Consider the following 15,953-nt stretch of genomic DNA (forward strand, 5'->3'; position numbering starts at 1 on the left):
GGGCAAATGCATGAGGGTTGGGGGTTTCTCAGTAGCAGCCCCTTGGTTGGGGGAGTCAGACTGGCTCCGTCCCTCATGAACTTCCAGCTGGCAGCCAAGATTTCATCCAGGGGACCTTTGCTCCTCAAAACAAGGCCTAGCCTTTGGGAGGATTATAACTGTTGTAACACTTTCTAGAGCTGGCTTTAGAAAAAAAGAAGTTTTAACTCAATTGTAAAAAATGTTTTTGTCTATTGTAATCTGTTGTACATAGACTTGGAAGTCCTGGCATGATGAGAGTGAATAAACAAACAATTTTAATAAATATCAGTAAATTAATATTCAAAGACATCACTGTATTAACCTGGAAAATCAGTCTGCAAAGGGATCTTGTAGTACCTTTGAAAGTAACTGAAAAAGAGACGTTGGCAGCATGAGCTTTCCTAGACTTCAGCCTACTTCATAATGCTGCTAACTTCTCTCTTTCAGTTAGTTTCAAAGGTGCTACAAGACTCATTTGCAAATATGGTTTTTTTGGTGGGATTTTCGGGCTCTGTGGCCATGTTCTAGAAGATTTTCCTCCTGATGCTTTGCAAGCAGCATCTGTGGCGTCCAGAAGAAACTCTTCTAGAACATGACCACATAGCCTGAAAAACCCACAAGAAACCATGGATGCCGGCCATGAAAGCCTGCGACATAACATTTGCAAATAAATTAATAGTAAGTTATTATGATAGTAAATATGTTAGGAAATAATGACAACAGAATACCAAATAATGCAATGAAGGCATACATGCTTAAATATTGAAAATGCCCACTAAGCTGGCTTGGTCTCACTGATTTAGAAGCTGGAGACAGTGTAGAGAAAGCCAAGACCAGGACCTTTCTGATCGAAAGCCCCCCACACACACACACACAAGTGCTAAGGGGGGCACAGGGGTTTGGGGCATTTTGGGGAAGGGAAGAAAGAGTTTGCAAAATGGCTTAAGCTATGCACAGATACACAGAATCTCTCTCTCTCTCTCTCTCTCTCTCTCTCTGAATGTAAACCAATGTTTTGCTGAGTTTAACATTAATAGATAGCCCATTCTAAAAATAAGCTATCCAAACCAAGACACCAAAAGTTCCTGATTTTGCAAAATGGAACAGTTAGCAAACAGAAAGAGAGAACTACCAAAAGGTTATGAGTCATGCCTGTTCAAAGATATGAAGAATATATCCTGATGAAACATAGACCTGCCTGAATACAATGGTCTAGAGTATACCCATAGAACAACCTGGATTTACCTAGGTGTTGACATTATTCATGGAGCCAATGACATCAGTATGTGGTTGTTGATAGGAGCCTGGAGGGGCCCTGAATGCCCTGGCCGCTCTTCCTGCCCTCGGTCCCTCTGGGCCAGCAGTCCCTCCAGCCTCCTGCCTGTCTTCCTTTCCTATGGCTGCCACAGCCCTGAGGCCCAGGAGGACAGGGGCATGCACTCTGACTCCCCTGGTTTGTCAGGAACATCCCTGGCTAATCCCCTGCAATACCGCTCTCTCTGCTACTTTTCCCATGGCCTGGTTTCTCTGTTCTTTGCCCTCTTCCCCCTTCATTCACCCCTTACTTCAGTTGCTGGAAATTGAGCACAAAAGGCAGAAGTGGTCTGCACTCAATTTACCCAGCCAAGGACTTAGGAGTGGTGGAGCCATGCCTTTCCCAGGAGGCTCAGGAAAAAGCAAACTGCTGCAGCCTCCCTTAGCTTTGGTCATGGGCAAGCTTAGCACTATGTTTTGTGACTTAAAATTGCTTCTTGAGCAATTACAAATGGAAAAATCACACCTTGTAAAGAGCAGGGGAAGAGGAGAGCCCTATTAGTTAAGAAGGCATTCTCTGAGGAGACCCCAACTGAATTATAGCATCCCTGGAACTTTTCCCTGGCACTCTCTCCATCTCTCTTTCCATGGCACATGGATTTCTCCTGACACCTTTATTTTTCCTAAAATGGCATCAATATGGCAAGGAAGCTTCTTGAATAGATTTTTCCTCCTCCTGATTTTTGTCTAGGCTTCCACAGGCTTTGAGGGGCTAGGTTCCAAGTCTCGCCTTGGAGGAGGAGAGGCCAGAGGAGACAGGTGCCTGGAGGATTCCTAAAGACACATGTTGCTCCTCTGTTCTGCCTGCAGAGCTTTGCTCTCGGCCACCTAAAGCTGCTTCTGGCCCCTGGCAGGCAAGGAGGCAGCTCAGGAACTCCCAGGACAACCTGGAGGACCTACCGGTGGTGAAGACGACTTCCCTGGTGACCAGTCTCTGCTCAATAATGGTGAACTGGGGCAGCTCCAGGACCTCCATCCCAGTCACGGCTGAGTTATTTCCTTGCCAGAAGAACACAATGTCATCAACTGTATAGCCATCTGGATGAAAGAGGAGAGGAACGCAGTCAGATCCAAGCCAAAGGCCATGGCCCAGGAGCCGCTGCGCATATGTGAGCCAAGGGACCCTCGCCTGAGGGTTGCCAAGCAGGAACCAGGGTTCAAGGTCACTTCCTTCTCAGGGGGCCTTGTGCCTTCTCAGCCTTCTGCAAGGAGGAGGCCTGGACGCCAGGAGGCCACCAGGGCCAGGGGGCTGGCCTGCCCCACACCCAACCAGGTCTCACCTTCCAGGGGGAGCAAGAAGGGGGTGCCTAGAGTGGGGCAGGTGCCACACCAGTGGCACAGGGCTGCTTCTCCATGGGCAAGGGGCTAGGAAGATTGATGTGTCAGATGAGCTGGGGGCCTCAACTTTGTCACGGGGTCTTTCTTTGGACTTGAGAGAAAAGGTGTCACCAGCCAGCTGCAAGTTTAGTGCAGAGAGACAACATCTCTCCCACCCAAACATAGCTTCTTACATTTTGAACCTTCTCAACCATCCTTTCTGCAGGGGACAGGCAAGAAACCCTTCTCTGGAAAGAGGCAAAGTGTGCACATGTGTGCGTGTTTGCATGGGTGCACAGGAGCTTCCTGTCACTATGGCTGAGCCCCGCTCCAGCTGGTCCCAGCCAGGGTTGGGGAGGGCAGCACCTGGAGGGAGAGGAGGCAGCCAGTGCCAGCAAGGGGGAAGAATGGGGGGAAGGAAGGGGCCTGGAGCCAGAGCTCAGGGCTGCCTCCCTTTCCTCCAGGCTGCCCTTTGGCAAGGAAGACGGATGGACAGACAGATCCTACGCACAGCTCTCGATCTCGAGGGTGCAGTTCTGCTGGTCGAGGGGGTACCTCCTCAGATCCATCATGCAAGCGGCGGTGGTGGTTATTCTGGAAAAGAAGAAGAAGAGAGGAGGAGAAGACACATCAGCTTGATGGGCTGCTGTTGCTATGACAACCAGAGAACAGGACTGTAGGGAAGTGGTGTGTGTGTGTGTGTGTGTGTGTGTGTGTGTGTCCCAGGAGGATGTGAGTGCTGCTCTTCTCAGCATCAGCTGCACGGCTTAAATCTCATTCGTGACTCACTGCAGCCCTCCGTATCTCCATTAAGAGGAGCTCTGTGTGTCTGTGTGCATCTCTGCCCATTTGTGTGCAGGGGAGGGCAGCACATGGAAAGGGTGGGAAGCAGAGGGAGGCTTCTGCCTTCGTGGCTGCAGGGGAATTGGGGAGGAAGAGGGGAAGCTTGCGCAGCTCCCCAGCTTCTCTGAGGAAAGCTCAGCCATGCCACTGGAAGCAAAGCCAGTGGTTTGCAGATGCTTTCAAACTCTGCAACCAGTGGAGCCTTTGTGATTCTAAAACATGGTTTCTTTTTGTGGACTAATATCCAAGTGTAGCCCATTTCCCCACATGCTGCTATAGTACATGCGACCCACAATTCACCAACCATACGTTACATAAACAAGTTATATAATCCCCAATTCATCAACACAGAAAAGACAATTATGAATTCATGAATAGTAAATAATGAATTCATGAATGTCAAAATGGCAAATGCCTCTATACACGTCAAGTGCAGAATTAACACACTGAAAAGGGACTGGGCTCAACCCATGAAAGTAATCATGTTCAGAGTCTCTCAGGGCTGTGGCTTATTGGGTCAAATGCAGAACCCGGGTTATCCCTCCCTCCCTCCCTCCCTTTCTTTCTCCCCTTTGTTTCTTTCCTCCTGGCTTGCACCCAGGATAGATGGCGGCTGCCATATCTGAAGAGCTCAGAGAAGCTGGGCATGTGTCTAGTGGAGCACCTCCTCTGGCAGAATGGGGACAGAAGGCCTTCGGCCAAGTGCTCCCTTCCTGCAGCCCCATCATTTGAGGGTCAAGAACTCACATGGAGAAAAGGCAGAACACTTGGTAATGCACCCTCTGAGCTGTGGGAAACATTTCTGCCATATCCCCCCAACCATCACCACCATTTTATGCCTCAACAGTAAGTTGAGGATGCTTGGAGAGGCATTGGGAGACAAAAGAATTCAGATTTTGGGGTCTGAAGGGTGTCCCCCATGGTGGCAATGCACCCCCCAACCCCCTCTCCCCGCAGTTTTCCATTCCTAATCTGGCTCCAGGCCTAGTTATGGGTCGGAAACAGCCTTGGTCACTTTTGTGGTTGACCCACACCAGGAACTAGGCAGCGGAAGAGTGCCCCTACTGGTTCTGCTGGACCTCTCTGCAGCTTTCAGCGTCACTAACTGTGATCTCCTCTGGTCTGCCTTGCTGGGTAGGGTTTGGGAGCCCTATTTTATCATAGCTCCCTTCCTCCCTGGAGAGGCAAACCCAGGCTTCAATTGCTGGCCATTGGTCCATGGGGCCCCTTAGGGTTCTACCCCCCCTTCCCTTGCTATTTAGCAAATACATGGCAGGACGGCCTGGCGCCTGGGGGCTCAGTGGCAGCACCTAACACTGGCGAAGACCCTGCCTTGCACGTGGGGAGCATGGGACACATGTACAGGGAGGTGATGGCAGAGGGGACTGAGCAGCACACCAACCCTCAGCATCCTCCATTGCTCAGCCTGGAGACAGGTACCCACAGCCCCACTAGAGTGGGGTGTTGTGGGGGGCGGATGGAAGGATGAGAGGAATCATTTGCTCCCCAGAACCCCCATCACTTGGCCCCTGCTTATGGGGACCCATTGGGGGGCCGTCCAAGGAAGGTTGCCCCCTCCGAGCCTGAGGCCCCCTGTGATAGGGGCTGGTGCTGTCCAGGGCCTTGGGGGGAACTCCTTTCCTTGGAGACATGGGAGACACCCACTGGTCAGGGGCTGCACACGAGGTGCCCAGGTGTGCTGGTGGAGAAAGAGGGATGGCCATGCGCCAACCAGGAGGCCTTCCTCCAGCCATTCGTTCCTCGAGGGGCGCAAAGGGGGGCAAAGGGGGGAGGGGGGAGCCACAATGTTGAGAAGGCCCCTGTGTCTTTGAGGCAGCGCTGGAGCTAAATTTATCTTTCTGCTGCGTGTGACGGAGGTTGGAGGAAGCCCGAAGGAGCCGCAGCCTCCCGCCCGGCTAAAAATAGACCCAGTGTTGCTGCTGCTGCTTCTGCCAAGGGAGCACACTCACACTCACACCCCACACACCCCACACACATACTCGCTCTTGGCCTTGGCCTGACGGTGGGGGTATGGGGGGATGCCACAGTCTTCTGCCAGGGTCCGCACCTCCCTCCCTCCCTCCCTCCCTCCTCTCCACCAGCATCCTTTTCACAGATTCAGAAACATCAGATACCAAGGAGCCCTCAGTTACACAGAGGGAGGATCACACAATCACATGGCTCTGAACATACAGTACATCTTTCTGCAGCAGGCCATTACAAAGCGAAAGCGTCTGTGGATGAAAACATGCTGCTAAGGAGGGTAAGGGAAAGGGGAGAGGAATTCCCTGGGGGACATGTGAGCCTAGCAGCAGATGGGAGGCCTAGTTTAATCTAGGACTGATGGGAGGACAGATCTAGTCCAGCAGTCCCACAGCAATTCATATGGCCAGGATCCGACACTCTGCCTACACACCATGCACACCATGTCATTACATGGTGTGTATGGATGCACAACTCCACTCTTCTGCAGAATACCAACAGATAGTGCATCTGCTGCCACTTCCTCCCTTGTGAAATGGGGAGTAATGCACTGGGGCTGTTTCTACCATCCCAGTGAATCAAGTTGTGCACTAAATTGTCAACAAACAGTTGTACACCATCCGGCTCCATCGGCGTGTCTTCTGAGCAAGTGCTGGCAGGGGGCTCTTCCTCCATCCAACTGCTTTTGCTCCTCTTTGAGGGAGAGAAGACCAGCCAGCCTCCGCTGGGCTCAGTCACTTTCCCCAAAGCCTCCCCTTTTCCTTTTCTTACTGAGACTGTAAGGCTAAGAGCAGGGAACTGTCCAATTAGCCATTTGTAGGCTGCTCTGGGACACGTTTTAAGTGAATGGTGGGCTACACATGCTCTAAATAAAGTGCTATTAATTGTCCAGTATTTCACACACACTAACTCTTGCTGCTGTTTCCATATCACATATTTCTCTTTCACATTCCTTTTCCCCAAATCATTCATGCTTAAAAGTAACAGGTCAGGCCTAAATGTTATTTCTGTTTTCAAAATCTTCTGCTTCATTGCACTGACTGTTAACAAAACGTTTCTTGCTTTTTTGCATGTCCATTTTCTGTAGTGGAAGGACCCAACATGCTTATTATACTTCCAGCATTTGTTATTCAATCTTTTATATATTCTAACTAATTTATCAGGGATCATATCCCATCTGAACATCATTTTGTTAAAAATATCTTTATGGTTATAACAACAAGTGAATTATAAGCCATTGAACCATATCTCTTCCTGCTATCACTTTTATGGATTTTGAATGTTATACATGGCCAACATAGCTATACCGGGTATGTTTTCTGCATAATAAGTGTAGATTTGAGAGGAGGAATATTGGGCATAAGTTAATTTACTGTAGCCAGAGAAGAATGAGGCGTCAATTTGAATTGGGGCTTGGGGGCTTGGGAGAGGGACAAGGTATTGCATATTGTCTTTGATTTTTGTCTTATGTGGTTACTGCTTGCCCCTTGCTTTGTGTAATGCAGTAAGTGTGGTATTAAAATCCAATTTTAAACATTAGTTAACTAAATAAATACATTCAACATTAAGCAACTGCATGGTTGGAAATATCTGTGTGTGGTGGGTACTGTTTGCCTTCAAGGCATCTCAGACTTATGGTGACCCTAAGGCAAACCAATCACAGGCTTTTCTTGGCAACTTTCTTTGGAGGGGATTTGCCGTTGCCATTCTCTGAAGAGGCTGAGCACAGGAACAGGGATTCTGGCCTGCTCTCCAGAGCCATAGTCCGATGCGCAAAACACTACGCTGAGCTGGCTTTGAGTAGAGCCAGTGAATCCATGGCCGAATGCTGAGTCGACACAAAGGCAAATCCAAGAAACCCAAAGGCTCTCTTCTGCTTGGGAGGGACAATGGCATTTAGGCGCATGGGAAAATGTTGTACTGATACAACTCCACTTAGTGCTTTGTGAACTAAACACATCTGCTGCATTATATCGCCCCAAACAGAACCACTTATGAATTAAGCCAGAAGTAGCAATTACAGAAGAATGGTTAATCAGTGGGAAAACCACATCTTGACCTCTGCGCACATTCACCACAGATCATGCTGGGTTTAGGGTTAGATGTCAGTTCTAAATTCTGCTTAGAACTGAGAAACAAACTACTTTTGGACTTGGCTCCAGTATGAGTTTGGGAGCAGCACAAGCCGTCCAAAGCCAGGTCAAAGTTAGTCTACTAGGCTTCAGAGATAAGGTATTGACATTAGTAAGGGAGATAAAATGCAACCAACCCATTAGAAAGCAGCCTTCCCCTCCCGTCACCACGGCTCCTTGCAACAGAGAGGCTGATCTGGGCCAGCAAGAAAGCCGCACTCTGGACTCACCTCAGGCCATAGAGGACCGTCCCATCTGGGTGCAGCCGGATCATCCGGTTCTTGACCGTCACCCCGTGCAGGAAGGACTTCTTGTCATTCAGGAAGTAGGTGTCAGGGAGCCACAGCTGGTCAGCCACACGGTTGTCCAGAGTCAGGTTTAGAGGCAGGTCACTGTACGCCAAACGCTTATCACGCCAGCTTTGTTGAAAGTACATGGTGATGGTGTAGTCCTGCAAGCACGAAGGCAAAGGGGAGGAGGGTGACTTGACTGAAGAATGGTCCATAGCCACCAGGGTCTGCTGCCCACATGCGGGAAAGAGCAAAACATGCGTAGGGCCACTGCAAAGGATGAGGTGCAGGAGCTCTTGGGGTCTCAAGAGGAGGAGGAGGAGGAGGAGGCAGGATTGGGCTGTTGCGGCCACTACTGCTGACATCGCTGGGTCACTTGTGGGTTGGGTGGCCTGCTCTGGGAGGCGCCTCTGAGCTCCCAAACCCCAGCAGATCCTCCTGGGCACTGTGTCCGCACTGCGCACACCTGGAGACAGGAGGGGGGCTTCTTCCCCTCCCTCCTTTCACGATATAGAGCGGGTCATTTCATGCCCAGCGGGAGGCGTCCTGTGCCCACGCTCATTAGGCTCTCCAAAGCCCCCGGCCCACGAAGGGGAGCCTGGGACCCAGAATCTGGACGTGGCTTGGGCTCTGAGGAAGGTTTGGAGCAAAGGCCTTTGTGGGCATGTGTGGAAAGAAGCCTGAAGCACTCTTTACACATCCACCCGGTCTAAGTGCTGGAAAAACCCTGCCTTAAAAGCCTGACACAACACAACCGTGTCCAGCAATTGTTAGCTTAGGACATGTAAATGTAGCTGAGTGTGCACGTGTTATGACTGGAGAAGCAATCGAGCTTGTCTCTGGATTTCCTCCCCTTCGCTGTTGCCTGGCAACTCCGACTAGCCCCCCCCATACCCACAAATAGGCGAAGCGTTTGGGGGCGAAGAACTCAGCTGCCCTCCGTGGCCCCGCCCCTTTCCATCCGTGGCCCCGCCCCCTGCCCCATCCTGGCTCCCAGGATGCCGCCCCCCCCGAAGCGCCGGCCCTCCTTCTGGGTTCTGGGTTCTGGTTCTCGGGATGGGCTATTGGCTGGCTGCCAGGGGAAGCCCCCCTCCGTCCATCCGGGCATTAACGGCGTTATCACTACTCAGAATGGCAGTGGGGGTGGAGGTGTTACGCCGGAGTAGAGCGCATCCCAGTGTCCCCCTCCTCAAAGAAAAAACCCGCAAGAGTGTTTGAAAAGAGCAAGGCAGCAGATCCAGGCCCTGAGCCCCTCGGCCTCCCTCCTTCCCTCCCTTCGCCCCAGGAAGGGCCGGGGCCGGGGCGGGGTGGGCCCTTCGGTCAGCCGGCCTGAGCCCCTGCGTCCTCTCCCTCCCTCCCTCCCAGCCGGACCCCCGAGTCCCAGCGCAGCCTCCTTTCAGACCCTGGACAGCTCCCGGCGATGCGCTCTCGGGGCCGCCAGGGGGCGCTGCGGCTGCGGCTGCATGGGAAAGGACCCCCAGAGCCCCGAGGGAGTGGCTGGGGTCCCCTGAACCGAGGAGGGTCCCGAGAAGGCGGTGGCGCCAGCCTGAGCTAGCCCCCCCTCTCTCGGAAGACCCCCAGAGAAGGAGACCCTCCCCCCGCTGCTTGGGGCAATGTGCCCTCCCTGGCAAGGAGAAGCTCCTTCTCAGTTCAGCCCAGGTCTCCCCCCTTAAATATAGCCCTGGCCTCCTCCCCTCCGCAGCAGCCCTGGGGGCCATCATGGCACCCTCTGCTGCCTCCTCTCTGGGAGGAAGGGCCCAGCTCTGCCAGCCTTCTTGTTCTCCATTCCGCTTATCGTCCCCCTCGCCCTTCTCTTGCTCACACCTTTCTTAAAATGAGACATGCAGGACTCCAGATGAAGCCGGACCAGCACAGAATATCATGGGACTATTACTACTTCCCTTGGTTTGAAAACTATGGTTCTATGAGTGCAGGCTAAAATAGCATTTGCCTTCTTTGCTGCAGCATCACACAACCCCAAAATCCCTTTTGCATATAGTACTGCTGAACCAAGTTCCTCCCATTCTATACAGCTACATTTTGTTTCTGTGGCCTAAATGTAGAATTTTGCATTAGCACTCTGTTGAATTTCATATTTTTATTTTCTGTCCTATTTTTCTGCTTATATAGGTCCTTTTGAATTCTGCTCTTATCTTCAATCTGTTAGCCAGCTACCCCCAGTTTCGTGTCATCTGCAAACCTGACAAAGGGTTCCCTCCAGCCGGACATTTAAGTCATGGATGAAAATGTGGAAGAACCCTGTGATGTCAAGAGCTCCTTCCAGTTTGAAGACAACTCTTTCAGCAGGTTTTCCAACCCATTATGAATCCGTCTGCTAATATTCTATACTTAATCAGCTTGCTAAACAAAATAGGCAGCGGGGGGGGGGGGAATCACATGCTTTGCCAAAAGCCAGATAAATGACACCCCCAGCATTCCCACCATCTACTAAACTAGCGCCCTGAGCAAAAACAAACAGAAGATATAAGGTTAGTCTGGCAGGATTTGTTCGTGACAAACCCATGCTGGCTCCCAGCGACCACTGCATTGTCATCAAGATACTGTGGATGGACTCTCGCATTGTCCGTCTTAATATTGTTCCTTATCTGGAGGTCAGGATCAATGGCCTCTGGCTTCTGGGGCCTTCTGGTTTGAAGAGCGGGACAATGTTTGCCCATCTCCAATCTTCTTCTGGCATCTCACCTGTTCTCCAAGCTTTCTCAAAAATGATGGCAAGTGGTTCAGAGAGTATGTTTGCAAGTTCTTCAGTACTTTGGGTTGTAGTTTGAGCGGCCCAGCAGATTTTAACTTATTTAGGTTGGCTAGGTGATGCGTGGCTAATTCCCTATCAGTATGGATTTGCAATCCAGATCCTTTGCAAAAGTCTCTGCTGCTGCATGGAGCACAGTTTTCTTTCTGGGAGAACACTGAAGCAAAACAGGTGCTGAGCAGTCCTTTCCTTTCTGCCTTGTGACCTGCTGCCATCTGACCATCCTCACGGAGCAGCGCCCACAGCCCCCTTGGTCAGGCTCTGGCCTTGAATGTGTCTGGAGAGCCTCCTTTTTGGCCGCTCTTCTTGCCTAGCCAGCCCTGCTCACTCCAGGTTTAGCTTTCCTGACTTTTCCTGCAAACCTGGGCTAGGCATCTATGCCCTTCCCCTGCCCACATGGGCCCTGCCCATTACTTACCATGTTGACTTCAGAAATCTGATCAATGCTTGAGATATGGATGCTCATTCCCACTGTGACAGGGTTGCCTGGAAGATAAAGAGGTAGGATTAACCCTGGCCTGTGCTCAGCAAAGACAGAGCCTCTCTTGGCCAGAGAGGTCACCTGTCAGGCCAGTAGCACCAGAGGGGCCCCTGGGCACATGGCAAAGGAGATGAAGGGCAGGTCCAGAGGGTGGTGGGGGCACAGAAACCAAGGGCACAACTTCCCTACCCTAAAGAGATACTGACAGTTGGGCTCTGCAGGATGTCCAGTGGGTGGGGAACCCCCCACTCCTCCCCCACCCCCGTTTCCCCCAGAAAAGCACTCATATCAAGGGAATGGGGTGGGGTGAAGCCCCGTTCCTCCTGTGGGTTGCACAGGAACCAGCACCCCAATTTCCTTCCCAGCTAAAGCAGGCAGAAGCAAGGGCCATCCCAGGCTCTCAGCTCCAAGCTCGGCTAGGAGGCTTTCAGGGCAAGGCAGGCTTGCTGCTGGGAGACCTAAAGCCATGGCAGGATGGGCTCCATGCCTAGAGTCCTGGGTTCGAGGTCCCCCCTTCCTCTTAGGAAGCTAGTGGCCAAGAGGGGCCTTTGGGCCCCGTCTCACTTCCGGGGGGGGGGTGAGAACAGGCTTTTGCCCTGCATTTGACGATTTGTGCTGTGTTGTTTGTGGACCACTGTCTGACTCTCTTTTTCAGGCTAAGTGTGGCTGGATCCTTTAGCCTTTTCTGGCAGGACTTGGTTTCCATTCCCTGGCTCTTTTTACTGCCATATTCTGACCCTCGGAAGGTTGCTCTTGTTGGAAAGTCCAGCATCCCCCCCTCCCTTTCTGTTACAGCAACTGATGTTTGCCAGCTGGGGATTTCCTCCATGTGAAACCTTTCTGGTTCTGTCTTCCCATTTGCTTTGAAATCAATGGTCATAAATACCTTTTCTTTAGCCAAGTAAATAGACCATTTCAGCTGGGGAACTTCCTAGGGTCATTGGTCATATAAAGAGACTCCCCGTTCTCAGTCTCACTCTTTTTCATCACTTTCCTTCTTCTGATCTCTGCCTTATCTTCACTTCCCCGTCAACAAGAGGGGCATTAAAAACTGAAGCCATTCTTTCACTTTCTTAATCTTTTCATTTGCTAGTTAGGATGCAGGCTCTCCGCATGCATTTGCAGATATAAAAACGATTAGTGACATTTTTCTAAATTTGTAACCTGAAATTGCTTGCCTTGTTTAATCTGAGTCAATTTCAGTTCAAGGGAGGCATGCTTTATATGCTTGTTGTTGTCAGATTGAGAGATGCTTTATTTGCTATTCTGCAAAAAGGAAGATGATTCCTAACAGTTTTAGTTTGGGTATTTTTCCCAAACCAGGGCTAACCCCTTGGGACACTCTAACATCCTGCAGTCCTTAGCCCTGGGCTCCTGGCTCCACTGGCGGCTGAAAGCCAGGCCACAGAAAGAGAGACCATGGCCCCTGGCAGTTATGAAACTATGGCGCTGTTGGTGCACAGCTTCCTCACGCATCTGACTCATGGCCAGGTTGTGTTTAGCTGCCATTCTGAGCCCCTTTCCCGTTCCCCTTCCACCTCCTTCCTGAGGTAGTGCATCTGAGGGGGAGGGGGAATTGGGGGGTCTAAAGCAGGAATGGGAATCATTTTGCCTACAGATGTTCCAGGAATGCAATTCCCAGCATTCTCTACCATTAATAGGGGCCGATGGGACTTGTAATCCAACAATAGTTGGAGTGCCACATGATTTCACACCAGTCTAAAGGCAGAACTTGCTCCAAACTACTTTTCATTTTGTTAGTTTTAGCCCCACTTTCTATTCCATAAATCATTTTAATAGGACTCCTGAAATGACTTCTTGGGTGCTGGCTGTTCCACTGTTTGCATTATGTGTGAATTTGACAGGGATTCCTCTCTCTTCTTTATCTACACTAGTTGCAGAGATCTTAAAGAAGGCTGGGCCCAGGACAGGGGTCTTTGGCACTGCTCTCAAAACGTCTTTCCCAGACTGACCAGGAGCCATTGATGGGCTGAGATCATCATCCAGCCAGCTGTGAATTAACTTGACAGCTTAATCCATTGGTTATGTGTTTTAATTTCTGTGTTAAATCATTTAGTTAGATATTGTATTTTAATCTATGTTATACCCCACCACAAGCTTTGAGGAGAGGTGGGTGGGAAATAATTCATCATCATCATCATCATCACCACCACCACCATCACCACCATCATCAATCTTGCATTTATCTAAGTTGCAAAGGAATATCATGGGGGGGAAGGGGGCTTGTGAAATGGTTTACTAAAATCAAGATAAATTACATGCACAGTATTCTCACAATCAATGTAGTAACCAGCATAAAGAGAAGAAAAATAGCTGAAATGTATTCCTTGCAAATCCATGTTGGCTCCCACTATTATCAAGATGATTACAAACACGCTCCTTTATAATCCACATGTTCATCTTCCAATGTGACTTGTGCCATACTATGCCATCAATGCCCATCAGTCCCAGTCCCTGCGCCAGAGGATAAATGGGCATAAATCAGCCATTAGGAATGGGAATACACCAAAACTGGGGTGGGGTGGGCAGAACCTTTCAGTCTCCCTGGGCTTGCCATCTCAGAACAGCAGCCCTTGAGCAAAAGAAGTGCCAAGGTAGATTGAAAAGAGAAGCAGCAGTGCAAAGCCGAAGGCGTCCATCACTCAACTGTTCTCCCCTCCTGCAGGCTAGTTTCCAAAGTCAAACTGGTCTTGACACTTCATTTCCATACGCGATGCCTAGCTCCCGATGTCTTTGTTAGCATAAACTAGACCATAGTAAAAACTGGACTTACTACTACATTTCCATACACAAAGGATTTTGAATTTGAACTGACATTCTCTCATACCAATGGCATATATATGTCGGCCCCTGGTTTCCACTCCAGTAAATGCATCTGAGGAGGTAGACTGTAGTCTACAAAAGCTCATGCTACCACTTTCTTTCTTTCTTTCTTTCTTTCCTTCTCTCTCTCTCTCTCTCTCTGTTAATCTCAAAGGTGCTACAAGGTTTCTCTACATTCCCCTTTATAATTTGTTCTAGGTGCCTGTTATCAAAATCAGATTGACTGGCCAGATAAACATGTTTACTCAGTACTACCCAGCTGACTGAGCAGACTGTCCACAGCTGCTTCCCAAACTTTCCTCCTCCTGCCTCCATTTCATGGAGGGTACCATATTTGCCTTCCTCCAGGTTTTCAGCACCTTGTTGCCTCTGCTCTGGAAGGATTTCCCAGTGGGAGAATTTATCAGAGGCAACAAGTAGAGGTTTTGAGAGAAGTCCCTTTAGCAAGGGCAAGTGTGAGACCCCTACCCCCCAAGACTTGCCTGGGGCAGTGGCATGCCTCCTGCGCAATGGCATGCCCAATGCCATGGCTTTCTAGAACTGCAGCCTGGACCCAGCACCCAGAGTCCCATTAGTGACATATATGTGCTCAGTATGTGCACACATCTCCTTTTGGAGGGCCACAGGGGGCCTCACCCAAAACCTGTCAAACCCATATCACAGCTGCTTACTGGTATGGAGTGGAGTTGGGGGCCAATGCAGATGGTGTGGCGTTCGGTCTTGCCTCTGGGGGGAAAGGGAAGGAGAGTTATTCTCACTTAGCCCCCTCTCCAGACTAAGACCCACCTCTCAGAGGGGAAAAGGGGGGGACAGGAGACGCTCCTTTTGACAGGAGGAGAGTAGGGAGGCCTGAGGTCTCTTGGAAGGCAGAGGCAGAGCGGCAGCAGGAGGAGCAGCAAGCAGAAACCCCTCCAGACCCTCCAGGACAAGGCATTTTTAAAGCAAGATCTAGGAGTCAAAATGGCTTTTGGACACTAACACGCATGCCATTTAACCAGTGAACCACATTCAGATGAGGAGCGCCTGAAGCACTGGCTTGAGGAGCGAAACTCTAGTGAAATTGAACACAAACAGCAGGTCATGGAGAAGACAGGGCTGGTCCTGCCATTCGGCCGACCCAGCAGCTGCCTGGCACAGGCCTCCGAGGGGCTCAGGGCTGGCCTTGGAGGGCACCGTTTTATGCAGACTGGCCATTTTAACCCTTGCAAAAAATGCAAGTGACAACTTATACTTTTTATTTTACAATCAATACCATGGCAGGGTTATGGGATATAATTGATAATGCACTCTTATGGAAAACCCAGGGAAAAGATATCCAAAATAAACATATACAGCTTCTAGCAGGTGTTATAAAAGCAGAAAAGTTGAGTGCATGCAAGCTCAGCCAAATACTACTCAATATTTGGTTCCAGGACCCCCCCATGCATCCCAAAATACATGGATGCTCCAGTCCCATTATGTACAGTGGCATGGTAAAACGGTGTCCCTTGTATAAAATGACAAACTCAAGGTTTAGTTTTTCATTTTTAAAATATATATATATATAGTTTAAAGTATGGATAGTTGAATCTCTGGGTGCAAAATCTGTGGATATGGAGCGCTTACTGTAATTGGAAGCAGAAGAAGGAGACATTCCATCCAGGAGCAGATTGTGACACAGACCAAAATATCAAAGAGTAAAGCTAAAAAAGAACACTAAACCAACCATCATGCAAAAATGCAACCTGAAGAGCATCCCCAAAGAACGTAAAGCTAATGTGAAAAATGGATTTGCAATGGTAAGTTTAATTGGCCAGGAAGCAGACGAGTGACAGACGGAAGCCAGGGATATTGTCATGGAGGAATGCAGAAAGATGCTCTCCGTTGCCAAGTAAAACAAGTTGGATGAACTTTTATTTATTTATTTACTTAATTATTTAATTGAATCTACAATCTGCCTTTCTCCAATAATGGGTTTC

General features: G+C 49.8%; 2 protein-coding genes across 2 annotated transcripts in view; one reads left to right on the top strand and one right to left on the bottom strand.

Moving 5' to 3' along the window:
- Nucleotides 1–15,953, top strand: part of LOC121936095 (gamma-aminobutyric acid receptor subunit alpha-3-like) — a 123,751-nt gene that overhangs the window by 61,162 nt on the left and 46,636 nt on the right. The gene's annotated exons all lie outside the window — the stretch shown is intronic.
- LOC121936094 (gamma-aminobutyric acid receptor subunit beta-4) overlaps nt 1–15,953 on the bottom strand; it is a 35,537-nt gene that overhangs the window by 7,846 nt on the left and 11,738 nt on the right. The window contains exons 3-6 of the mRNA XM_042477901.1: nt 11,089–11,156; nt 7,841–8,061; nt 3,164–3,246; nt 2,236–2,373 (exon numbers count right to left, since the gene is read on the bottom strand). Coding sequence (XP_042333835.1) covers nt 2,236–2,373; nt 3,164–3,246; nt 7,841–8,061; nt 11,089–11,156 — 510 coding nt within the window. The remainder of the gene's footprint in view (nt 1–2,235; nt 2,374–3,163; nt 3,247–7,840; nt 8,062–11,088; nt 11,157–15,953) is intronic.

The sequence above is a fragment of the Sceloporus undulatus genome, chromosome 7 (genome assembly GCF_019175285.1).
Source record: "Sceloporus undulatus isolate JIND9_A2432 ecotype Alabama chromosome 7, SceUnd_v1.1, whole genome shotgun sequence".
Lineage (NCBI taxonomy): Eukaryota > Metazoa > Chordata > Lepidosauria > Squamata > Phrynosomatidae > Sceloporus > Sceloporus undulatus.